General features: G+C 43.8%; 1 protein-coding gene and 2 pseudogenes across 1 annotated transcript; all 3 read left to right on the top strand.

Annotated features, from left to right (window-relative positions):
* Positions 1-7,248: 7,248 nt before the first annotated feature.
* On the top strand, positions 7,249-7,431 carry Smim31 (small integral membrane protein 31). The gene has a single exon (XM_029531711.1). The coding sequence runs from the start codon at positions 7,249-7,251 to the stop codon at positions 7,429-7,431; it is 183 nt and encodes a 60-aa protein (XP_029387571.1).
* An 11,875-nt stretch (positions 7,432-19,306) lies between these two features.
* On the top strand, positions 19,307-21,016 carry LOC115062588 (annotated as a pseudogene).
* A 1,081-nt stretch (positions 21,017-22,097) lies between these two features.
* On the top strand, positions 22,098-22,352 carry LOC110337020 (annotated as a pseudogene).
* Positions 22,353-26,875: the final 4,523 nt, after the last annotated feature.

Below are 26,875 nucleotides of genomic sequence, written 5' to 3'. Positions count from 1 at the left end.
TTGGCTTGGCACTTAAAAGAGCACATTGCTTTTATAGAGGAGTCAAGTTTGATTCCCATAACTCATGCCGGTAACTCCCCAGGGAACCGACACTCTGGCTTTAACCAACACCTGAACATACCCACATGTAGACATGCATAAATATACATACATCATAGCTAGCATTAGTAGTGCTGTGACAAAGCGCCATGAGCAAAACCAACTTGGAAAGGGAAGGGTTTATTCCACTTCCACACCTACATCATAGTCCCACCACAAAGGAAGTCCGGGTAGGAACCAAAGCAAAGACCACTCAGGAATGCTGCTGACTGGCTGGCGTCCCTCGGTTTGCTCAGCTGCCTTTCTTAATACAGCCAAAGCCCACCTGCCCAGGGAGTGCACTGCCGATGGTAAGTTAGCCCCTTCTTCATTAATGAGCGATAAGGAAGTGGCCTCTGGGCATGGTGCCTACACTATCCCCAATGCCAGGAGGATTTCTGAGTTCAAGGCCAACCAGATCTATACAGTGGGACCCTGCCCCCCACAAAAAAAAATGGAAAAAAGAAAAGAAAAGCAAAAGAAAATACCCTCATAGACATGCCAACAGGCTAACCTAACAAAGATAATTCCACAATAGTTAATATTCTCATCTTCCTAGCTGTGTCAAGTTAACAACAAAACCAACCAAGACAAACAACTTCAGTTCCAAGGGATCTGATGCTGTCTTTATTAGGGTTGCTATTGCTGTGATGAAACACCATGACCAAAGCAAGTTAGGGAGGAAAGGGTTTATTTGCCGTATGCTTCCATATCACCGTCCCATGACTGAAGTACATCCGAGCAGGAACACGGAGACAGGAGCTGATGGAGAGGCCGTGTGGGGGCACTGCTTACTGGTTGGCTCCTCATGGATTGTTCTGCCTGCCTTCATATAGAACCTGGGACCACCAGTTCAGAGATAGTAGCACCCACAAAGGGCTGGGCCTTTAACCACTAATCAATAATTAAGAAAATGTGCTACAGTCTACTCTTAGAGAGCCATTTTCTTAACTGAGACATCCTCTCAGACATTTTTAGCTCGTATATATCTGAGCAGGCAAACCACAAATACAAATAAATTTTTTAAATTAAAAAAAAAACAAAACGGAGGCTAAGGTGTAGCATAGTTGGTAGAGTACTTGCTTAATATGCACAAAGCTTAGGGTAAATTCCCAACGCTGCATAAACCTGGCACTGGAGAGCACACCTATAATCACTCCAGAGGAGGAGCAAGAGGATCGTGAGTCTAAGGTCACCCTCAGAACACAGCCAAGTTCAAGGCCAGCCCGTAGCATCTGAAAAAGTAAACTGGGGTCTAAAGAGATGTCTCTGTGATTAAGATCACTGGCTGATTTTCTAGAGGACCTGGGTTCAGTTCCCAACATCCACATGGCTGCTCACAACCACCTGAAACTCCAGTTCCAAGGAATCTGATACCCCTTGCTGGACTCTGCAGCTACCAGGAAAGTACGAGGTATGCAAGCATGAAGGCAGGCAAAACACCCTCACGTACCAATAATAATAATAATAATAATAATAATAATAATAATAATAATAATAATAATGGAAGCAATTTGACAGACATTTATGAGGCTTTATTGGGAGTCAGGCTATGGACAGAAAGAGAAACTAAATTCAGGGATCCTCAGCTGGGATCCTTTGGAGTCTAGTGGACCTAACCCAAGGTGTTGCATTCCCTGTCTTTAATGGGATGCTTTACTTTAGATAGAGTAAGAAACAAAAGAAAGAACGCTTGTTAAATTCACTGTCTTCATGAGAATGTAACTTTCTACCTCCATACTGGGGAACCACATGGTACTAGCTGCTTAGAGGAGGATTTCCGCTCATCTGAAGAAAGTTCTGACAAGCAGGATCATGTGGGTTTCAGTGATTTGCATCCATCCGCTGATGATGAATCCCTGGTCACTAGGGAAACTCAAGCACAAGGAGTGCATTAATAAAACCTCTAAGGGACAATTCAATGATGGCATGGCATTGGAGATAAGTGTGTTATGTAACGGGTTAGTGCCAGTCTCTGATTTAACTGAAGTCTGTGGGAATATCTGTGCACAGTACAACTTCCTTCCCAAGACCCTTGAAGCTGAGGAAGAGGGCTGGGAAGTGGGAGGCAGAGGCAGGCAGAGGACAGCCAGGGCTGCACAGAGAAACCTTTTCTCAAAGTGAGAGTGGGGGGAGAGAAAGGGGGGAGGGAGGGATGGAGGGAGGGAGAGAGAGAGAGAGAGAGAGAAGGTAGTGTCACATGGGATTGGGGGTAGGGGGTGTTGGTCATTCTCTGAGTAGCCAACCGTTAGAATGCCAATACCAAAAGTATTCCTTGGTAACCAGAAGGTTTACTTATTTGCCCTGGGCTGTGAATGAGCCCTTTATTTGAACTCTGACAGATGTTTTCCTTGGGTTAAGGCGTTCATTTTACCAGGGACTCCGGCCCTCAGTGCATACACACAGCCCCCACACAAGGAAGGACAAGAAGGGCCTGTTTGCTCTCCATAGGCTCAAAGTGGCACCTAATGGTGCCACTCCCTAAGGATGTCACATCACAGAAAGTCAGCGTGCGTGGTGCCAGAGAGAACAGGAGAGTGGCAAAGGAGAAGGGCACTCCCTCTGATGAGAGGACAAGGGTGGGAAGGAGAGCCACCTCCACAGCACACCGCCAGAACTGTTGAGACTGTGTGACCTTTTCCAAATGTAGGTCTCATCCTCTGGTTGAGGTGCTAACAGGCCATAGACTGCCTGATCTTGCTGACCTTTCTGGACATATCTACAGCACACATTTTCCATCCCCGTGAAATTCAGAATTTTACACTGAGTTACATGTCCGTGTACTTCTTTCATTGATGACCAATCAAATCAAGGAATACTCACAGAAATATTTATTATAGGCTGGGGAGGTATCTCAGTGGGTGGTGTGGCCAGGGTTTGAGCTCCAGAGTCTCACACACTAAATATGGCCGTGCAGACCATGACCACAGCACCCAGGGAATGGCGGCAGGAGAATCAGAAGTTCAAGGTCATCCTCCCTACACAGAAAGCTTGAGGCCAGCCTGGGCTACATGAGACACTGTCTCAAAAGAAGAGACAAAGAAAGAAATTTTTACTACACAGAAGTCGTTTTTCTAAGCCCTCCCAACTTGAAGGTGAACAACAGAGGGCCGTTTGTGGGGCCGGACAGACAAACAACAAAATCCAGTGGTTCATCAAGGTGATTATCAGTTCTAAAGGCCAGTAAAGTAGGGTGTTGGCAAAGATGGTCTGGCTTGTCAAGCATTCTTGTAGTCCAAGCTAGTCTTCTATTACTAAATATGCAGGTAGCCCTCACCCTTAAGAGAAGCTGAAGGGAACTCATGGTTCATTCTGCATCAAGTATCCTGACTTGCAAACTGTGTAAAGAGATCTGTTTCTCTAGTAAGTAGGAGACCGGCGGGATGGGCACATGGGCAGAGGCCCTTGAGCACCGCTAAGAAGCCCCGCTCTCTTCTAGGTGTGTCGGACCCATACTGCTTTGCTTTTGCATGAAGTTTCCCTGCTACTTTGCAAAACAGAAAAGAAAAAATTAAAGTATCCACAGAACCAGTGTGTGGGGTACACAATCCAAGAAAAAAAGCCACTGATTTTTCAGGTGTGCCTGCAAGAATTTCAAAAATGTGGAACAGTAGGGAAATACCAGAAATACAATAATACAGTGTGTGTGTGTGTGTGTGTGTGTGTGTGGTGTTGTGTCTCTGTGTAGTGTGCGTGGTGTTGTGTCTCTGTGTAGCGTATGTGGTGTTGTGTCTCTGTATAGTGTGTGTGTGTGTGTGTGTGTGTGTATGTAGTGTGTTTGTGTATATATGTGTGTGGTGTGGTATGTGTTTTTGTGTGTATATGTGATATGTATATGTGTGTGGTATATTTTATTCTATGTATATGTGGTATGTGGAGTGTGTGAGTGTATGTGTGTGTGTGGTATGTGTTTATATATGTTTTGTGGTATGTGTATGTAGTATGTGTATGTGATGTGTTAGCATGTGGTACGTGTTTATGTATTTGTATGTGGCATGTGTATGTGGTGTATGTGGTATGTGTGGTATATATATGATGTGTGTGTATGTGTGGTATGTGAGTGTATGTGTGATATATGTTTATTGTGTGAATATGGAACATGCATGTGACATATGTGAGTGTATATGTTTGTGTGTGTATTGGTATGGTGTGTGGGTGTTGTGATATGTGTTTATGTGTGTATGTGAGGTGTATGTGCATAAATACACTGGAAACTGGCCCCAGGACAGCAGGTATGCTAACTATACATTCTACCACTGAACTGTGCCCGCCCCTCCAGCCTGAAGACAATACACGTTGACTAGTTTTCACATCCAGATGATGGTGGTAAGAGCTTCTTTTGTGGAATTAAGGTCATGGTGGTAGAGAGTGCCTGCTCAGGGGCTCTTTGCCCCCAAACCTCCAGCAGATGTAAAGGTTCCTCCTTGGGAAGTCAAAGTGTCTGACATTATCACCCACTGTGTCTTTTCACCCAGATTTTCCCTTTTCCATGGAAACAATGCTACTTTTGTTTATTGTTACTAGAACGACAGCCTGAGGGATGCTGGCATAGAAAGAGCCCACTGTATGTGGCCTGTGTCCAGAAAACAGCCATGATTCTCTCCATCCTGAACACCTACACTAACATCAGTGTTTCACCTAAGGATACAGCTCAGCTGTAAAGCACCTCCCAGAAGGCACAGGTTCAACCCCCTGGCCACTAAGTAAGCAAATAATTAGACAAATAGTGGGTTACATAAAGCCAGGCGTTGGAGCAGAAGCCTGTAGTGCTACCACTGAGAAGGCGAGGACAGAACAAACATAACAAGTTAAAGGCCTACCTGGGCTATATGACATGACCCTGACTCAAAACAAACAAGCTAAAGTGGGTTTTTATTTTTTGTTTCAGTTTTTTGGGGTTTTTGGTTGGTTGGTTGGTTGGTTGGTTTGTTGGTTGGTTTACTTTGAAACAAGGTTTCACTCTGTAGTCCAGGCTGGCCTAGAACTCACAGAGATCCACCTGCCTCTGTCTCTTGAGAGCTAGGATTAAAGTCCTGCACCACCACGGTCAGTAAGCAAGAGTGTTATTCCAGGCATGGAATGAAGCTGGGGGATCTGTAAGGTCATTTTAACACTAGCATGTGGTACCACACAGGCAATAATGGAGGCATCCCTGAATTCAGTCCTTCAGTCGCTTCCATCTCTGTCTGCATGCAGCTGCCAGCAGGTGGCGCCAGGCTTCTCCTTTCTTGCCTCCTCTGTTTTCCAGGACAGTGGCTTCTAGGGCTCCACAGCAGGATTAATAATCTTCACAGCCCTTGAAAAAACAGATGTGATCCATATATCATTTCAAAATATTAATAAGTTGTAAGATGTGCGTGACCATGTTTCTCTACTGACCGTGGGATTGACAGTCTCCACACTCAATTCACACAATTCTGTGGGATGATTTTAGTGGTGAGCCTCATATCCTTTCCTCTTGAAGGAGGAGCCTTGGGGTCCCCTCTGCTCCCTCATTTAGCCAATAAAAAGCTCTCATTCTCCTGCAGGCCCCTCAAAATGAATCCTGTGATGTTTCCCAATTACCGTTTTTCCTTCCATCTTCACTTCCTTACCAGGGGTCAGTGAAATGGTTCAGCAGTAAAACACTGCCCAAGACTGGTGACCTGAGTTCTATCCCTGGAACCCACAGGAAGAGGGACAAAGAGAACAGAACCCACGTACACACACTCCATTGTATGGGACCTTTCATACACACACACTGCGGCATGCACACATGCACACACACATGAGAGAGAGACAGAGACAGAGCGACAGGTCTAGCCCAGAATCCCACCTAGAGAATGTGCCGAGAGCATCTGAATACCACACTCAGAGGGACTTGAGGAAGGGAGCAACAGCTGCTTTACTCACAGAGCAGATGAAGGATCTGAAGTGAGCTGTGGTGGGAAGGTGTGGCCACTCTTCCTGTGAGTGTCTTCAGAATTCTCCTAGGCTCTTGGCAGTGTTTTAAAATAGTTGGCATTTGTCTAAAAGACACAAAAAGATAGTCAGCAGTTGTTCTTAGCAAGATAATGCTGCAGCTATGTGTGTGTGTGTGTGTGTGTGTGTACATGTGTCTGTGCACACACCTATGTATACTAACGTGTGTGTGCATGAGCTCTGACAGAGCGAGGACACTGAGTCCTCCTCTACCACCTGCCTCCTTGATGCATTTACATCGCATCTCTCACTGCACCTGGAGATAAGACTGTCAGCCAGCAAGCTCCATTTCCCCTCCTATCTATAGCCACAATACTACTGGTGTGTGCACAGCCACATTAGGCTTTTTTCTTTAACATTTTATTATTTTTAATTGTGTGTGTATGTATATATATGAATGATAGTCTGTGCATGAGAGCGCAGGTGAGGACAAAAAGGTCAGGCCCTGAAGCTGAAGTCACAGGCAATTAAGAGTCAGTCCACTAAGTGGATGCTAGAAATCACCTCAGTGAATACTCTTAACCGCGGAGCCATCTCTCCAGCCCCAACATGTGGCTTTTTGCAAGGATGCTGGGATCAAAACTCAGATTCTCGTGCATTTTTACACACTGAGTGCTTTTACCTCTAACCCTAGTACCATAGTCATCTTTCTGTTTCTTCTTAACATTTATTTATTTTCATTTTATGTATGGGTGTTTTTATCTCTGTGTATATATGTGTGCCATGTGCAAACCTGGTGCCTGAGGAGGCAGAAGAGGGCGTGGGATCCCCTGGAATGACATTAAAGACATTCGTGAGTCGCCGTGGACGTGCTAGGAACCAAATCCAGGTCCTCTGTTAAGAGAAGCCAGCGCCCTTAACCACTGCGTCACCTCTCCAGCTCCCTTATCCTGGCTTTTGTTTACACACTAGTTTCAGGGTTGGGCTGGGCTGGGTTTCTTACAGGAGGTCGGCTCTGTAGACTATACTAGCCTCAGTTCACACTTGTCCTACCCTAATACTGAAATAACAGCCATGTGCCACCACACCTCGTCATACTTCATTTTCACCAAGGCCAAGTACATTACGCTGGGCACATGGGTATTTGGGTAAGTCTTACCGCACGTGTGTTTGATTCTAAAGGAAATAATGGCTGGGCAGTTCCCTGGATCACAGTGTCCTAAGTCACTATTTGTTTCCTACTGTAGGCGAAAACACCATTAGTATGCCATGGAGCTGCCATTCACCAACCTGGAGGTGGCGTTCATTTTACTGGCTTTCTTCATCTTTTCCTTGTTTACTCTGGCTTCCATCTACACCAGCCCTAATGAGAGGAATGAAGGTAAAAAAAGAAAAGGGGCGGGGGTGCCTCCTGGATGCTGTTCTTTCCTTCACAATCATGTTTCTACGTAGCTGGATTTGGTTTCATTTCTACTCTGCATATGAGCATGAGTCCGGTGGGTGATGTGCATGCGCGCGTGAGTGCGGTTTCATTTACACGGGAAGGATCAGCATTAGGATTCCTTAAACAGATTCTTGTCCTGGAAATGTAGCTTAGTCGTGGCTAGGGCTGCAGGCCCAGCTGATGTGGTGCCTGCCTAGCGTACAGGAAGTCCTCAGAAGTTCATACGCTCTGTGCAGTGGCATACATCTCTAATCCAGCCCTCTGAAGGTAGAAGCAGGAGGACCAAAAGTTCAAGATCTAGCCTGAAACACAAAAAACTCTGTCTTAAAATTAATTCTCATCAAAGCTCAAACATACAAACAAAATTGTATTTTAAAGCCCAATGCCATGTTTTTGCCAGTAAGAACAAATGTTAAGACAGAGGCATATCATCTAAATGAGTGTGCTAGGTAGCCCTAGGTCCCACCAAGATTTGTACAGAACAAATAATAAATTATACATGTATATATAAACACGTCCCAAAGACATTTTCCATAGTTATAGAGCATAAAATAAACTCATAAACAAGCTGTGCTTGTAAATTTTTGTTTTTGTTTGTTGTGGAGACAAGGTCTCACTATGTGGCCTTGGCTGACCAATAATATATTATATAGACGAGGATGGCCTTGAACCCACAGCGTTCTTTACCTCCCAAGTGCTGAGATTAAAGGCGTGTGCCAATATGCCTGTCTGTCTTTGTGGTGATTTGTTCTGTTTTAAATTTTTACTTTTTATGTCTATTAATGTTTTTCCAGCCTGGATGTAGGTATTCACATGCGTGCCTGGTGCCTGAGAAGAACCAAAGAGGCATTGCACTCCCTTGAACTGAAATTACAGATGGCTCTAGGACCCTGAATGGGTATGAGCAACGAAGCCCAGGTTCCCTGACCCACAAGAACAGCAATTGCATTTAAATTCTGGGCTGTCCATAGTCCTCCTCCCCTTGTTTGTGTGTGGTTGGTTTTTTTTGTTTTTTTTTTTAAACCAAACCTTTCTCATAGGTTCTTGTCTTTAAGAAGTACTGGCTATGAAATACATTATGTCTCAGAGACATGCAGTGCTTACATAACCAACTGGAAACACATCAGACAGCGATTAGAACTCAAAATCCCCATTAAATTGATACTCAGATGGCTGCTGACCCCAAGAGTGGGAAGCCTAATCAGAACTACGTAGCCTTGTTCCTGGTTCACAGATTGTTTCAACTGTACTCTTTAAAATGAACTTGGCTGACAGACAGTAAAGCCACACTTACTCTAACTGGATAACAATGCATTTTCCTCACACAGTGGTAAACTTAGGGCTGGCATGGCCTTCCTGGTATCTTGAACCAAGACTGTTTCTATATTGATTTCCTTTGATCATTATCCTCTTACTCCGTATTATGAGCCAATCCAGAACATTGAAATCAAATTTATGGTCTCAGAAGTCAAACACCTAGTCAAAAATTTGAGTTTGTATTTGTAAAGCAATAAAGGTAAAACCACTAATGCTCAGATGTATGTGTGTATGTATTTACACACACACACACACACACACACACACACATATATATATATATATATATATATATATATATATATATATATATATATATAACCTTGAAAGAACAAGGGTTGTCATACCTGTCTGTGTGTGTGTGTGTTTGTATGTGTGTGTCTGTGTGTCTGTGTGTTTGTGTCTGTGTGTGTGTACCTTAACCACACCATCATCAGAGAGTTGATGGGCATTAAATCAGTAAAGAATCAAGCCAGAAGGAACATTTAGATAACTTGACCTTCAGAACACTGTGTGTGCGCTCACATGCATGTGTGTGTCTCAGTGTGCACACATGTGCACATGTATTTAATTTTTTGTTTCATTTATTTATTTGTTTGTTGAGGCCGAATCTTATGATATACCCTGTCAGGTTTGGAACTCACTACATAAACCAAGTTAGTCTTGAACTCACAGAGATCTGCTTCCTCTGCCTTCCAACTGCTGTAATTAACGGTGCACACCACTCCCAGCTTATTTATTACTTTTCAAAATAGTATTTTATACTTGGAGAATTTCACGTGTGTATACAGCATCCTTAGATCACATCCAAACTTCACTTTCCTCTTCAACTCCCTAAGACATCTCTCCAACTGGCTCTCTCCCAGCTCCGTGTCCTCCCCTCCCTTCCTTCCTTCCTTCCTTCCTTTCTCTCTTTCTTTTCTTTTCTTCCTTTCTTTCACCACCGAGTTTAGTTATACTGCCTATTAGTGGATATAGGGTCATTCAGTGGAGCATGTCCAACTACCAGTGGACACACCCTAAAAGAAATATTCTTCCCTTGCTCCCAGCAGCCACCAACTGTCCACAGTGTTTCAGCTAAAGGTGGGGCCTCAAAAGCCAGAACAAAGCCTATCACTTTGTACGCTAAATTTCAAAACTAATTTTAAAAAAATACATTTTGAGGCCGGTGGTGTATCCCAGTTGGTGGAGTGCTTTCTAGGAAGCACCAAGTTCTACATTAACCTTCAGTATATAAAAACCAGTGATATCGCTACAGGGGAGGTAGAGGCCAGAAGGCCGCGGATATCCTGAGCTTTCTAGGGAGTTTGAGACTAGCCTGTGCCAGAGATCCTGCCTTGAAAAATAAAGAAACAGAAAAAAAAAAGTATGTTTCCTGTTACAGGATTATATATTGAATGATCATTTGCCATCTGAGAAACCTGCAGACGCGAATGTAAATCTATCCACAGCGATTTCCTTAAACGTAACCCAGGCAAACATCTGAAGAGCATCTGCCCCCCAGACACTGCACCCAGGCTTCTGTTTTAGGAACCCCTCACTCTCATCCCACAGCAGGTTTTATCCGGAAAAAAACTGTGTCCCCCACACTTGCTAAGGCTGTTATTTAGCTTTTGTTATGGGCTCTGAGGGCCTCTGGAGGACCTCGATTACCTGAGGCAGGGCAAACAGAGGCCGCTCCAGCTTGTCTCTAGCCGTTGACACAGACTCTCACACACTCCAACTCTTTGTCTTAAGATTGTTTTCGCTGCGATTAGAACTGTTTGTCCTGCTGAAGCTCGCTGGAGACAGAGATAAATGTTTCCTGTAAAGCAGTGGTACCCGATTGCAGTGGTCCCAGGAGTCAGTCACTCACCTGTCCCTCCAGTACCCTTCCCTGTACCAGGATGAAGGAAAGCCACCCTGCTGAGACCATGCAGCTCGGCCTTTGGCATATGGCCCACAGGACACTGGGTTGACTCAAGCCAATCTCCTTATTAGTTCGTTTTTCTTTTTCTCTTCCCTTTTTCACAAAAATAGGTTAGAGTGCCTGTGTATGGTCCTCCAAATGGGTCTGATGCAAGATCACATAGTCTTAGGTGAATTATAACTATGGCTTTTCTGGAAGACAGAGGAATGTCTAGTGTAAGAACCTCACTAGGAGGAGGCCAGTGTGATGGCTAAAGCCTCCTGCCACCAAGCCTCAAAACGTGAGTTCAATCATGGGACCCACATGGTAGGAGAGAGCTAATTCTCGTGGCATATATAGTTATTCACACAGCGCACACATTCACTGGCTCTCTCTCTCTCTCTCTCTCTCTCTCTCTCTCTCTCTCTCTCTCTCACACACACACACACACACACACACACAAATAAATAAATAAATAAATAGATAGATAGATAGATAGATAGATAGATAGATAGATAGATAGATACACAACATGTAAATTTTTAAATAATCTCCCTTAAAACTATAACAGTGAGAAGAGAATTGAGCGACTAAAGTCCACCCCCAGATACCTGCTGCTCATCACAATTCATGCATCATGATTAATGTCACCTGGAAGAGGGAAGACAGGAAAGAACAAGATGAATCACATCCATGTAAGATGAGCGGGTAGGATGGCTCACCAGTTACAGGTCCTTGCTGCCAAGCCTGATAACTTGAGTTCAAACCCCAGGGTCCTCGTGCGGAATAGATAACATCAACTCTTGCAAGTTGCTCTCTGTGCCACATACTTACATAAGTAAATAAATGTAATCAAATTTTTAAAAATTAAATGCTTTATCTCCGCTGAACCATTCCCTTGGGGGTGGGGGTAATAAGTCAATAACAAACAAACCAGGTAAAGCAATATTTTACACAAAGTAAGATAAAGCACTGGGCGTGCAGCCCACCAAGAACGCTCTATTATGTGCAGATTTGGTTGGTTTTAGTGTGAGCTTCAGCCAGCTCTTAGAACGCTGCCTGGTACAGAGGTGCTTCTGAAGAGCTCATCACTGAATATCATGGCAAATACACTCAGCTTATTTCTTCAGGCAATCTCACTGTGTGCTTTCCAAATTCATTAGCATGATGTGTTCTTTTCTCCCTCACGCTGTAGCTCTCTGCCTCCTAACTCTTCCATAATAATACTTTATAGCTACTTAATCTTTTAAGCCTGTCTAAATCTATGAAGCAGATGATATTATTATATCTAAAAAACCGCAGACATACCCACTGTATGTCTTTTCATAACATCCCATGTCCTCATGAAGCAACAGAAACCGTGATAGGCTGGTGTGCACACAGACATCACCCAGTATGAGCTAGGCTGGTGGCATGCCCCTGTAGTCCTGGCTCTAAGGAGGTGAAGACAAGATGATCGGGAGTTCCAGGCCAGCCTGGCTACATAGACCCAATCTCAAAACAGGGTTGGGGTTGGAGAGATGACTCCGTGGCTAAGAGCACTTACTGCTCCAAGTTTTGTTCCCAAGTGGTGACTCTGTCACCTATAACTCTAATTCCAGGGACTCTGGCGCCCTCTGCTGGCCTCCTCAGGCACTAGGCATGTACATGATACATATACATACATGCAGGCATATAAAAAAAAACAACAACAACAAATAAGCCTTTAAAAATAAGAACTGGTTGTGTTGATACTTGCCTTTAATCCAAGCACTCAAGAGGCAGAGCCTGGTGAATCTGTGAATTTAAGGTCAGCATGATCTACACAGCAAGTTTCAGAACAGCCAAGGCCACACAGAGAAACCATGTCTTGAAACACCTATAATGATAAAAATAATAATCATAATAAATAAATTTTTAAAAAGACATTATCTGAGTTACCAATAAACACCCTCCAGTAAACTGTGTCTCGCAGATCACATTAACTTGGAACAGTACAAATCTACACAGATAAGCACCGAATACTCACTCTCAGTGTACATTTGATGACCCATCTACAGCATTCACACGCAATATGCTCGTGAACTACATATTCTAACCTCAAATAAAATATAAGGAACATGAGCATATGTGCTTGACAGAAGAAATCATGTCATGAATGCCAGAGTCAAATGCAGATAGGTCTGGCGGTGGGATATAACCAAGTGATGAAGTGTTCACCCAGTGCAGCATGGGGACCCTGAGTATCATGAAAAGCATCTCTGTACAGATAGGTTTGTAGATCTCCATTCTTGGTGCTGTCTGGAACACTGTGTACTTTTCCTTGAGTCATCAAGAACCATCTCCATCGGTTTCTATCCTTGGCTTTCTGAACCTCACGCTGCAAAGCTACAGCATCAGTTTAGAAGAGACCAGAGTAATGGCAGGAGTCTACTTTAGAGACTACTAACCCACTGGGTAGCAGGTAGGAGCCATTTCCTGCCTGGGTTATATTGTCATCCACCTACCTTTGAAAGCTGTCTTGTCTAATGAGCAGGAGGAAGTGATAAATTGTAAGTGGCCCAGGAGGGAATTATAAGGATGTTCTAGATAAGTAATGATCCTCCATCAAAGGCGTGTGCACAACCCCCTGACAAGCAGGAGCTGCCCACATCCCCATGCCAGACACTCCCTTCCAGGGGATCTGTGGGACCTGCCAGGTAGAGAGCCTTTAGGATTTCATCCAGGAAGCTCAGAACACCAGATGAGCAAGGAAGCCAGAAGCTGCGGGTCATGCGTCGCCAACTCAGATTAAGAGAAAAATAAAATTATCTTAGGGTTCTTTAGCTGGAATTGAAAGCTTTTCATACGTTAAGAATTCACTTGAAGTCTATGATAGTGGTGCACATGTTTAGTCCTAGCACTCTGAAGGCAGAGGCAGCCTGTTCTTCCTAGAGTTTCAGGACAGCTCGGGCTTTATAAAGAGACCCTGTCTCTACAATAACAACAACAACAACAACAACAACAATATAAACCTATAGAGCTAGAGAGATTGCTCAGTGGTTAAGAGCACTGGCTGCTCTTCCAGAGGATCAAGGCTTGGTGCAAAGTACCCACAAGGCAGCTCACAGCTCCAGGTCTAGAGAATCTATCACTCCCTCCGACCTCCAAAGGCACCACACACACACACACACACACACACACACACACGCACACGCACACGCACACGCACACGCACACACACACACACACACTTGATATACATACTACATGCAGGCAAAAATACCCATATGTATTAAATAAATAGATAGATAGTAAATAAGTAAATCCTTAAAGAATTGATTTTTAAGGCTGGGGAGATGGCTTAGCAGTTAAAAGTACTGCATACTGCTGTTCTAAAGCAGTTTCATTCTCTGTACCTCTATCAGGCAGCTTACAAACCGCCTGTAACTCCAGATTCGGAGGTTCATGATGCCTTTGGCACCTGCTTACACACACACACACACACTAAAGAGAGAGAGAAGTAGACCTTTAAAAATCATTTTGAGCCCTTGGTGATAGTATACAGCTATAACCACATCGTTTGAGAAATGGAGACAATAGGATTATGAGTTCAAGGCCAACCTAGGCTACAATCCATGGTGGGGAGGAGACCAAACAAATTGCTTATGTGTTTCAACTGCTGTTGTTATGCTGTCCCAACATGACCAAAAAGTATTAGAGAACTTTCTAACTAAAAAGACTCGTTGGAAGGAATGATAGGAGACAGATCAGAGCGAGTCAGGCTCCCATCCTTACCCCTCACAGTATGACATGAGTAAACTGTAAGGGACTTGAGACTGCCGTTCATCTAGAAATTAGTAAAGATAAATTGCCCCCCACGGAGCCGCTGTGTGACCGAGTAAAGTATTATCCTATGTTTAAAGCACAGCGTTCCTTTTACAAAGTGCCTGACTTTAGTGTTGGCATCTCATTCTCGCTCAGGTCATCTGTTGCCTTCCATCTTTTCTGTAGTATGCTCTTGTCCGTGTCTCTGTGTTAGAGTCTGTGGCCTCTTGAGCAAACTGATGTCTTTGGTGTTTTCAACTGAATTTTCTTTGGGCATTTATCTTACACACACACACGCACACCACACTACACACATACACTACACATACACACACACTCCACCAAACACACACATTACACATATACACATATACACACACTATACACACACACCACATATACTCCACACACACACACACACACACACTACACACACACCACACCAAACACACATATTACATATACACACATTACACACATACACATATACACACACTACACACACACCACATATACTACACACACACACACTACATACACACCACACCAAACACACATATTACATACACACACATATACACACACATACTACTCACACCCACACCACATACACTCCACAACATACACACACTACACAACATACATATATACACATATACACACTATACACACACATACACACACACTACACCAAACACACACACACCACTACACATACTACTCACATACACACCACACTATACACACACATACACACTACACACATACTATACACACACATATGCACTACACACACATACACACTATACACACACATACTACACACACACACCACACCAAACACACACATTATACACACTCATATACACACACACTACACATACGCACACACACACACACACACACACTTTTTTCAACTCCAAAGATGAGCTTCACATTTGTAGTAGTTTTTCTAAACTTTTCTGGCTTGGTTTTACTAGATTAGGGGTTGAGGCAGGGGGTTAGGGAGTGGTGTTCTTTTGAAGGGGAGTACGCTGTTCAGCTTTGGTTTTATGAATACCTTTTGTAACACCAAATGCAGCTTGATGGCAAGAAATATTAGTGGAGAGTATGCTCGTAGGTATCATAGTTCAAATATTTGTTAAGAACCTGTCATAGATAGTATATACTGTAGATAATATAGTTCTTCCAAAGAAACAACACTTACTTTGATCTGGGAGGACTAGCTAATTAATACAAACAAAAAAATTTCCAAAACACACTTATGAATTCTAGAATCCGGGTGGCCATATCCTTAAAGGAATATTGACAAAGACAGACCAGCACTGAGCAAACAATTGCTCTGCCCTCACCTCGACTGACTCAGACTGTCTTCTTATAAGGCCTGTAAATGCTTGCATAGTTATGTTCACTCAACAGTTGGTCACTGGGTCCCTCTGTTGACTGATGGGTTCACTGACCTGACCACAAGCTTTTAAATATTCATGAGGCAGAATTCCTGCACAAGCCAGTGAGCACATCGTCTTTCAGTGCTGACATGATGCCAGACAATATTAGCCTCTCTCATAGAGAGACTTTATGCCACTTGAACCACGTGTCACATTACCCTCTCCAGTGTCTATGCCCTCTGACAGCCATCATTGTAGACTACCATGTACACACTACTGTAGCAGACATCAGATTTGTTTGTTTTTGTTTTGTTTTGTTTTGTTTGAGACATGGCTTGAAATTCATTATATAGACCAGATTGACCTCAAACTTACAAGAGATCTACCTGTTTCTACTTCCCCAAGTACTAAGATTAAAGGTGTGCACTACACCCAACCCTGCAAACATCTGAAGGCAGTGTACCATAGTGCACCTGTTACCTATCATTGCTTTTGATTGTCATCATTGATAAGTGAAGAATCAGTAAAGAAATCTTGCACTGGGTATGGTGGTACATACCTTTAATCTAAAAAAAAAAGAGAAAGTTGGGGGAGGAGGGAGAAGAGAGGGAAACCTTGCAAAATATTTCTATCTGCATTTATTTCTGGTTATTTTGGTAGTCATGGTAACAATTCAATAATAGTTGAAAAATAATTACCTTATGACACCAAAAAAAAAAAAAATGTACATTGGGAGTCAGGGTAGAGACAACCCAGACATGAAGAACATATTTTCAACAGAAGGCTTCTTCAATCTTGTTTTGTTTCATCACATTGCATTTAGTGACTGTGGGGACTAGGGTAAGGTGGGAATAGGTATGAGTAAGTATGTATTTGGGGGATTTAGGTTGGGTGTGTGTGTGTGTGTGTGTGTGTGTGTGTGTGTGTGTGTGTGTGTGTNGTGTGTGTGTGTGTGTGTGTGTGTGTGTGTGTGTGTAGGTAAGAATACCAAAGAACACTTGTGAAGGCCAGAGAAAACGTCTGAGAATCTGTTCTCTCCTAACGCCGCATGAGACCAAAACTTACCCCCGACTGTCAAGCTTGGCAGGAGGTGACTTTACCCTCTGAGCCATCATAGCCTCCCCAACCTGTCTCTGTGTTTTTCTCTATGAACTTCTCAGTGTTGTATTTGGGATGAACTGGGTTTAGTTGAATATAAACGACATGTCTTTGGTAGCAGAGGAAATCGTCACTAGGAAATGTACAGCTAAGAGGGCATGACCTGAAAGATGTAGGGGAGAAGTGTGCTTCTCCTACTACCTGGAGGTAGGCTCGGGTTTCTGTCACCCCCGGTATTTCCCTGCTGTGCAATGACTGCTGGGTTTGCTGAGTGAAGGCTTCCAAGCATAGTTCTGCAGTTACCAGAGGCCACAAGTTCAATGGTTTCCTGTGACGTTGTTAGAAGTAGACTGCCAGATTTCCTGGACCCCAAATTAGCCGTCCCCAACTTACTTCATAAAAATGAGGAAAACTCATATTAAGAAAAGACTAAATGGCCCCTACTGGCTAATTTGTAGATGTTTTTACTAATACACATGCTGTTAAAATTTGTTGTATTTTCCTGCAATGTTTCTGCTTCTCACTGGACCTGCCCTGCCCTCTGCCTTTATGAACAGAAAGAATTATGAAACTGGGGCCATAAATGGTACCAATTCGTCTTATCAGTTCACTCACCCAGAAGCCATTAACTTAATAGAAAAGAGATAAGGCATAAGGCTGCCTTGGCTTATTTCTGAAGCTAAGCTTCAAGTTTGTTTTAGATGCAATCAAGACATCAGCACTCCTGACATCGCCTGTTTTGGGGAGGCAGGGTGATCGGTAAAGCTCTACACATACCGGGTTATCAGCACACTGAATTGCAGGCTGATAGATGTGCGGACACAGCACATTTTTGAAAGCTGGTGACATATCGTTCCTCCACAAATATTCCAGAATGCAACTGTAGCATCCAGCCAGTAAACAGAAATGTCTGCCAACAGAATCCAGGAAAAACAAGTCATTCCTGCTGTGTTCGGTGAACCCTCTCTGGAACTAAAGTCCCAGCAAATACCATGCGAGCCTTGGGGACACCACGTGCATGCACCAGCTCCCAGGAATCCCTTTTCAATATGTATGATGCAGATCGTTTCTTTCTTTGTTCAAAATCTTGAGTGTGGTCTGGGAGCTGAGTAAGGTATGTCCTAAGGGATTAGGTTAAATAATGTCCTTGGTAACCTGGGTTCTTTTAAATATTAATAAATATTAATATTTATTTATTTATTATATTTAAGTACACTGTAGCTGTCTTNAGACACTCCAGAAGAGGGCGTCAGATCCGTTACGGATGGTTGTGAGCCACCATGTGGTTGCTGGGATTTGAACTCTGGACCTTCAGAAGAGCAGTCGGGTGCTCTTACCTACTGAGCCATCTCACCAGCCCCCACCTGGGTTCTTTTAAATGGAGGCTTTTAAAGGCTCAATAATGCTACAGCTAGGAAAAGAATCTTGAAGCTACAGAGGTGACAAAAGCTACTGGGTCTGGTGGCAAAGGCCAATACCCCACAGCTACCGGCATAGCCAAGGAAGGAAGATCATTCATTCAAGGTCTACTAGGGTCATAGAGTGAGTTCAAGGGCGTAAAAAGAAATATTAAATATTCTTTTTAAAAACCGTTTTAAGAATATAGTTCATTGATGAGCTCTTGCCTAGCATAGATAAGGCCCTAAGTAAAACTCCCATAGCACATGCACACACAGAATTAGATTTATTAAATTATTCATTAAATTTGTTATACAATACAGACAATGTGCATTAAAGTTGGTGAGATGGTTGAGCGAGTGAGGGTGCTCGCTGCCAAGTCTGAGGTCCTGAACTCTCCGGGCACGTGTAGAAGGAGAAAACCAACTCCCAAAGTCATGCTGTCCTCTGACCTACATACACACCACCCATGCCTCTTAAAATATAGTTTCTTCTTAGAATGAAACATTGGTACACATTTCCAGCATTTAGGAGAAGGCACGAACACCTGTTTAAGGTCAGCTTGGGCTACAACGTTAAGAGTCTGTCTTGAGAAGAAAAAAAAAAGGTAAACAATTCTCATATGCCCAAGGAACTCTTTATGCCCAGTAGTTATATTCGCACAAAAATATATACCGCTCTTTCTACCATTATCTATAACTGTTGTGGATGGGCCTGGTGCTGCTCTTGTGAACCAACCTCCTAATGAATAAAGGAGCCAATCACTGGTCGAGTGGGAGGGACTTCCGGGTTGGACAGAGGAAGAGAGGATGCAGGAGAGAGGTCCTTTTTGGAGAGGGATAGAATGAGGACAAGTATCTCCTGGGTTTAATGGCAGATCCATCAGGACTTGCCACCGGAGGATTAAGTTTAATAAGGCTTATAAGTTTAGGATTTTAGTTGCTGCACCCAGCGATCAGTTACCGTTTTTTTCCTGAACTAAGTTTGTGTTGCATTTTCCTTTACACAATGGCTCGTCTGGTTTCAAGAGAGAAAGGTAGGGTGGTTCCAAAGCATTGTACCACAAAGGTCTCGAGGGGAGGGGTGTGTTGAAGCATGGTTTGGCATGGTAACAACTCACCAGTGGGAACCTAGCAAGCTGGGTGGAGAGATTTTGGAGCTCTGAGTCAGAGATAAAAACATGTCAGCCATTGCCCACCAGTGCATGGCTGGCCAGATCTCCAGGGCGGAGGAGAAGTGCCCGGTTCGTTTAATATGTCCCACAACATGTAACTACTGAATGGCAAACAAAAGCCAAAAAAAAAAAAAAAAAAAAAAAGGGCTGGAGTGAATACGATCAAAAGACTTTAGCATAAGTAAGAAAATGTCATAATGAAACTCATTTTTATGTAAAGTTTCCATATGCTTATATAAAATACTTTTCTGATGTTTCCCTTTTATTAAAAATAGACTTTTCTCATAAAGCGTATCCTATTTAAAATTTCCCCTCCCTCTACTCCTCCCAGTTCCTCCCACCTCCCCACCCCTTGGGGTCCACTTCCTGTCTGTCTCTCGTCAGAAAGCAATAGGCTTCTAACGAATAACAACCAAACATGACAAAATAAAAATCAATAAGCCAGAAACTGTCACGTCCACGTTGGAAAGGACAAGCCAACAGAAGGAACAGAGCCCAGCAGAAGGCACAAGGCTCAGAGACCCAGTCCTGCTCACACCCAGGAGTCCCATAAAAACACTCAGCTGAAAGCCATAATATATATGGAGGAGGACCTGGTACAGACCCACGAAGGTTCTGTGCTCACTGCCTCTGCCTTGGTGAGATATAAAACATTTCTAAAAACTGGAAACAAACCAAATACTTTTCACCAGGCACAGAGATAATCACAGGTAAGATGCAGCCATTCTTGTTTGTTACCACTTTAAGACAGTTGTACTGCACAGCTCAGACTATCCTGGAACTCACAATGATTCTCCCATGCTAGCCTTCCAAGTGCTAGGATTACAAGTATTTGCCACTGTACAGCACTCTAGCCGCTCCCCCCCCCCCCAGCCCTGCCAATCTACACTGACAGTCTCCTGAAAGGCCAGGTGGTAGTGCTTCAGTCCATGTCTGCAATTCCGGCATTTGGATGATCAAAGAAAAGGGTTGCAAGTTGGAGGCTAGCCTGGGCTAATTAAGGAGATCCACACCCCTGTCCCCACCCCCACCCCCACCCCCACCCCCACCCCCACCCTGTCCTCAAACAAACAACTCAAGGCAACTGTCAAATATCCCCTCTGGGACCAGTTATTTCTGATGAGCCCTACCATGCTCAGTAAAAGAAGTGCTAAAATGAGCTTCATCTTCGTCCTTGGAGAAGAATTATGAGCTGCCTGATAGGCAGGTGATCAGAATCAGCAATGAGCCATTCCGGTGCCCAGAGGCACTCTTCTAACCTTCCTTCCTGGGCGTGGAGTCCTGTGGCATCCACGAGACCCCCTTCAACTCCATCATGAAGTGTGATGTGGACATCAGTAAAGACCTGTATGCCAATACAGGTGCTGTCTGGTGGTACCACCATGTACCCAGGCATTGCTGACAGGATGCAGAAGGAGATCACAGCCTTAGCACCCAGCACAATGAAGATTAAGACCATTGCTTCCCCGGAGTACTCAGTCTGGATCGGCGGCTCCATCCTGGCCTCACGGTCCACCTTCCAGCAGATGTGGATCAGCAAATAGGAGTATGATGAGTCAGGTCCCTCCGTCGTCCTCCGCAAATGCTTCCGGATGGACTGAGCAGGTGCCAGGCATCTGCTGCATGACCTGATTCTGAAGTATCGATTTGCCCTGGCAAATGTACATACCTCATGCTAGCCTCATGAAACTGGAATAAGCCTTTGAAAAGAAATTGAAGCTTGTATCTTGATATCAGCACTGGATCGTAGAGCTTGTTGCTAATTTTTGCCCTTGTGTTCAAGTTAACTGTTCCCTTGGTTTATGTTTAATGCCCTGAGCATATCTTGATTTAGTCCTTAGTTCATGTGGCTCTGTCACTTGGTGGCTGGGGAGAGCACGCTGTGGAAGAGAAGTCCATTGCCTGGTGGATCTCTGTGAGCACCACGGAGTGATCTGTGCAGGGTATTAACTGCCAGCAGACTGCCAGGATTTCCCGAGGCTGGCAAGGGTTCCTGAACCAGTTACCACTCCTTCCTGCCAGTCTAACAGGGTAAGAAAGTCTGAGCCTTAGAACCCAGTTTCTGGTCTGGTTTTTTTTTTCCCCTCCTGACTACCATGTTGTTACTTGTGTTGAGTTGGGAACGTTTGCATCCACGCCTGTAAATGTATTCATCCTTTTAATTTATGTAAGGGTTTTTTTGTACTCAATTCTTTAAGAAATGACAAATTTTGGTTTTCTACTGCTCAGTGAGAACATTAGTCCCTAGCAAGACATCATTGTGTAAAGAAAAATAAACATGCTACAGTAACAAAAAAAAAAAAAAAATTTGCCTTGTGGATGATTGTTTTACGAGGAGATTGACCAGCAGCTGCCAAGCAGAAATGTAAACTAGAAAGGAGCAGGGGAATTTCTGGGAGGAGGGTCTTGTTCCCATCCCGATGCTAGAGATGAATTCTTCACTATGTATGTCTCAGGACTCATGAACCTGCTGCCTACCAAACCAACTTCACCTTGTATAAAAGGTAAGTTACAAACCGTCTTCAAGCACACAAAACAGTGTCTCTAGAGCACGATAAAAACAAATTCTGGAGCGAGCTTCTCATCTCAGCGATCTGGAGCGGCTGCACGTGCAGAGCCGTCACCATGCCTCCGGCTAGAGATCTACTACACCCTTCCTTGGAGAGGAGAAGAAAAAAACATAAGAAGAGACGGCTGGTTCAGAGCCCAAATTCTTACTTCACGGATGTGAACTGTCCAGGTTGCTACAAGATTACTCCAGTTGTCAGCCATGTTCAGACAGTGGTTCTTTGTGAGGGTCGTTCAACTGTGTGGTGCCAGCCCACAGGAGGAAGAGCCAGGCTCACAGAACACTGTTCATTTAGAAGAAAGCAATACTAATCATCTATATAAGTTCCTGAATTTGTGTTTTTCACAGAAAGCCTTATCAACTTCAGTTACCTTTCCAAGACAATGTAATTTCTGTTTGATTTTATAAAGTCTACAACAATGGTCTCCTATTTTGGTGTCAGTTTTTCTTTGGGTTTTTCAAGACAGGGTTTCTGTGTATAGCCCTGGCTGTCCTGGAACTCACTTTGTAGACCAGGCTAGCCTTGAACTCAGAAATCCACCTGCCTCTGCCTCCCAAGTGCTGGGATTAAAGGCGTGTGCTACGCCCAGCTTCAGTTTTTCAATAAGTTTTAATTATAGACAAGTTTGTCTCTCAAAATAAAATAAAATAAAATAAAACAAAATTTGAGGTTGAGATATATGGCTTTAGGGGAATACTATCTAATCCCACACTAACTGGTGAATTCTCATATCAATTTCAAATAAATTCACCTGAAATGACAATAAAACATATGAACAGGGGCCAGTGAGCAGAGTCAGCACATAAAGTCCCACTAAGACTGGCGACAGTGTTTGATCAGCAGGATTGACACGGTGGAAGCAGAGAACCAAGTCCCCAAGTTTTTCTCTGACCTCCACCTGAGAGCTGAAGGAGAGGCATGTGTATCACACATGCCACATAGAGGGAGACCACGTGTGTGTGTGTGTGTGTGTGTGTGTGTGTGTGTGTGTGTGCATGTATATGTGTGTGTGTGTGGTCTAATTGAATTTATCTGTAAACAACGTTTAACTAAGGCCTGGAGAGCTGGCTCAGCGGTTAAGAGCCCTGACTGCTCTTCCAGAGGTCCTGAGTTCAATTCCCAGCAACCACATGGTGGCTCACAACCATCTGTAATGGGATCCAATGGACACTTCTAGTGTGTGTGTGAAGATAGCTGCAGTATACTCATATAAATAAAAAAACAAATTTAAAAAAATTTACCTGAATGTATCTTTGAGCAAACGTAGGTATTGTCGTAATAGATATAAATAGATTTACAGTTTCTACTCTGTCTTAGATCATTCCGTTCCCAGGTAGAAGACACAAAATCTTGATACTTATGATGAGCCTTTAAAGCACTAGAGCTGGAAAGATATCAACCCTCTAAGCTCTTAGTGTGTACTTCCCTATCAATAACCCCGAGTTGTAACCTGCCATGTTCCATCTGGGCCACTCAACGCCAACTGGCCAGCCCTCATGGCCATGTTTTCATGACTCACCTACCCCATGGCATCTTCACTTCTCTCCACCTTCTCTCTCTTCTCCTCTCCTGGTTTTACCTCTCACCCAAGTCCAGGAACCAAAATTCTGCCTACCTCTCTTCTGCCCAGCTATAGGCTGCAGGCATCTTTATTCCACCAATAGCTTTAAATTAAGGACCAAGGTTACATAGCATCACTTGGTTTGTGTGGGGATTTCCTTGTCCCTAGGGACAACCAGATCTTGGGAGCCAGTATTTAGCACTACATTATACTTACTACAACAGGGTATCAGTACTAGACTGGCCTTGAACTCAGAGACCCCAAGTGCTGGGTTAGAGGCTTGTGCCACCACTGCACCCCCTGAGGGTAATCTTATAGAAAACATTCAATGAAATAAATTTAGAGAGATTTTTGTTTTGTTTTTGTTTTTTCAAGACAGGATTTTTTGTGTAGCCCTAACTCTCCTGGAAGTCACTCTGTAGACCAGGCTGGCACTGAACCCCAAAGATGCCTGCCTCTGCTTCCTCAATACTGGGATTAGAGGTGGGCACCACCACCACCTAGCAAATTTATAGATTTTCATTTCTATAATTTCATGAGATTGTATGTCAATAGAAAAGAATCAGATATTTTAGGAAATGTAATGTACATCTTGCTTCAGGGGGAAAATCAGTATGTACAGACATTTCATTTTTATTTATATGAATCTACTCAGAAAAACTTCAAAACTGCAAAATAGAAAAGCAGCTTTCTGCCGGGCAGTGGTGGCGCACGCCTTTAATCCCAGCACTCAGGAGGCAGAGGCAGGCGGATTTCTGAGTTCGAGGCCAGCCTGGTCTACAAAGTGAGTTCCAGGACAGCCAGGGCTACACAGAGAAACCCTGTCTCGAAAAACCAAAAAAAAAAAAAAAAGAAAGAAAGAAAGAAAAGCAGCTTTCTGGACTTTAGGTGAGCTGGGCATATTGCCTGTTGATACGACATATGCTTTAACATAGGGGAAAGCCCTGCGTTCCCTTCCCACAACCAAAAATATGAGTTTTTAAAAATTAACCCTCTAAGTACAACTTTAGTGACAGGAATAACTAGAATTCCAGACATGACTTCCCCTCCATCTCCATCTTCCATAGTAAACCCCTCTGCCCACCGTCTGCTAACAGGCAAAGCATAGGGCCCTAGAGCAGGAAGTGCCAAGCTAGCTGCAAAGAGAGCTGGGGTCGGAAGACCAGCTGGGAAATAGGCCTAAGACTGTAGGAGCTGTAACCAAGCCGGACTTTCTCACTGTTCCCTGGAGAGAGGTAAGATATATGACTGGTGGACAAAAGACATTCCAAGCTAGACACCAAGACCACCCGCCTCTGAGTCCTTTCTCAAGCTCTGCCCGTACGACAGAACAATGGACAGCTTTATTTATCTTTGGTAAATAAAATCATTAAAATACCACTGGATCTTGATATTTTTGTAGAATATATTACATGTCCAGATAAAGTATTCCTTTCGACTCAGATAACGCCATTTGCTAAGCATACGAAAGCTTTCGAAACGTAGCATGATGACTGTAGACGGGAAGTTAGATACTTGATAATGAATTTCATAGGAATAGCAAATAGCTACTAGGCCAAAGGGCAGAGGGACAAAGCTGGGGCAGGCTAGAGGATGTGCTGCTTTGAGTAAGATCTGTGAATGTTTCCCTTCCCAGGGGACTGAGGTGCGAGGGAGACGGAGACGAACTTGGCAGTCTTGTGTTTCCCGGAAGTACCTGGGTACCAGAAAGAGTCACTGTTGGACTGCTAAGAGGCGTGTGCCACAGCTGACTAAACTGCTCTGATAGTGTATAGCTTTGGAGACCTGTGGGTTTGATGTTTGTTTGTTTGTTTGTTTGTTTGTTGTTGTTGTTTTGGGGTGTTTTGTTGGGGTTTTTTGGGGGGGGTTGGTTTTGGTTTTTTTGTTTGTTTTTTTGTTTTTCTGTTTTTTGGTTTTTGTCTGTATAGCCCTGACTGTCCTGGAACTCACTCTGTAGACCAGTCTGACCTCGAACTCAGAAATCCACGTGCCTCTGCCTCCCGAGTGCTGGGATTAAAGGCATGCGCCACCACGCCCGGCCTGAGACCTGTGTTTTTAAGCAAGGTGTGCTCAAAATGAAACCATCTCTGCCACCATCCGCTGTTCTGTAGTCATTGCCTATATGGGGGCTTTTGTCTTGTTTTTAATTCTCTGTATATTACAAATACTTTTTTTAATTTTTAAGACAGTGCCTCACTATGTAGCTCTGGCTGGTCTGGAACTCATGGACATCTGCCTCCCAAGTGCTGGGTTGAAAGGCATGCACCACTATGTCTGGCATACATTTTTATTTAGTTTTGATTGTGTGTGTGCACTCACATGTGTGCATGCATGTGCAGGTGCAGGTACAAACATACCACAATGCGAGTGTGAGGTTGGAGGGCAGTTATCAGGAGTTTCCCTCCCTCCCTCCCTCCCTCCCTGCTAAGGTAGGTCTATCTTCTTGTTTCTGCCATGCTGTGGAGACCTACCGCATCCGGGTTATCAGTTCGCTTCTCCCAGGGCAAGCCGTCTTGCTGGCCTCTAAGAGCTCGTTTGTTGGAGTGGTACACTCCTTTAATCCCCAGCAGTGGGGGAGGCAGAGGCAGGCAGATGGATCTCTGAGTTCGAGGCCAGCCTGATGTACAAAGTGAGTTCCAGGACAGCTAAGCCTACACAGAAAAACCCTGTCTTGAAAAGCAAAAGAGAGAGGCTGGAGAAATTCCTTGGTGGTTAAGAGCACTGACTGTTCTTCCAGAAGTCCTGAGTTCAGTTCCCAGCAACCACATAGTGGCTCACAACCATCGATAATGGGAATCTGATGCCCTCTTCTGGTGTGTCTGAAGATAGCTACAGTGTACAATAAAATAAATAAAGCATTAAAAAAAAAAAAAAAACAAGAAATGGGGGAGGAAGAAAGGAAGACAGTATATACTACCATAGTAAACTGGAATTAAAGCTACCAATTCCTAGACAACCTTAGGGAAGATACTAAAGTGCCAAGCATAGATTCCAGCCAGGTGCAGTGCCTCCAGTCTGTAATCCAACATATAGGAGGACTGGATACATTTAAGGTCCACCAGAGCTACAAACTAGAACCCTATATCAAAAAAAAAAAAAAAAAACAACTTTATACATTAGCTAACTAGCTATCTGTCTGTCTCTTGTCCCCTTCAAAGAGAAGGAAACTTAGTTTCAAAAGATTAACACATTATTTCTCTGATGGTTTCATCTGTTCATACCCCTTCCCTTCCCTTCCCTTCCCTTCCCTTCCCTTCCCTTCCCTTCCCTTC

The sequence above is a fragment of the Mus pahari genome, chromosome 19 (genome assembly GCF_900095145.1).
Source record: "Mus pahari chromosome 19, PAHARI_EIJ_v1.1, whole genome shotgun sequence".
In the NCBI taxonomy this organism is placed as follows: Eukaryota; Metazoa; Chordata; class Mammalia; order Rodentia; family Muridae; genus Mus; species Mus pahari.
The sequence above is the reverse complement of the archived record's forward strand: the minus strand, read 5'-3'. Positions and strand labels throughout refer to the sequence as shown.

What these genes read in the sequence shown, in the direction of transcription:
- Smim31 (XM_029531711.1), top strand. Translation starts at nt 7,249, where the DNA reads ATGGAGCTGCCATTCACCAACCTGGAGGTGGCGTTCATTTTACTGGCT.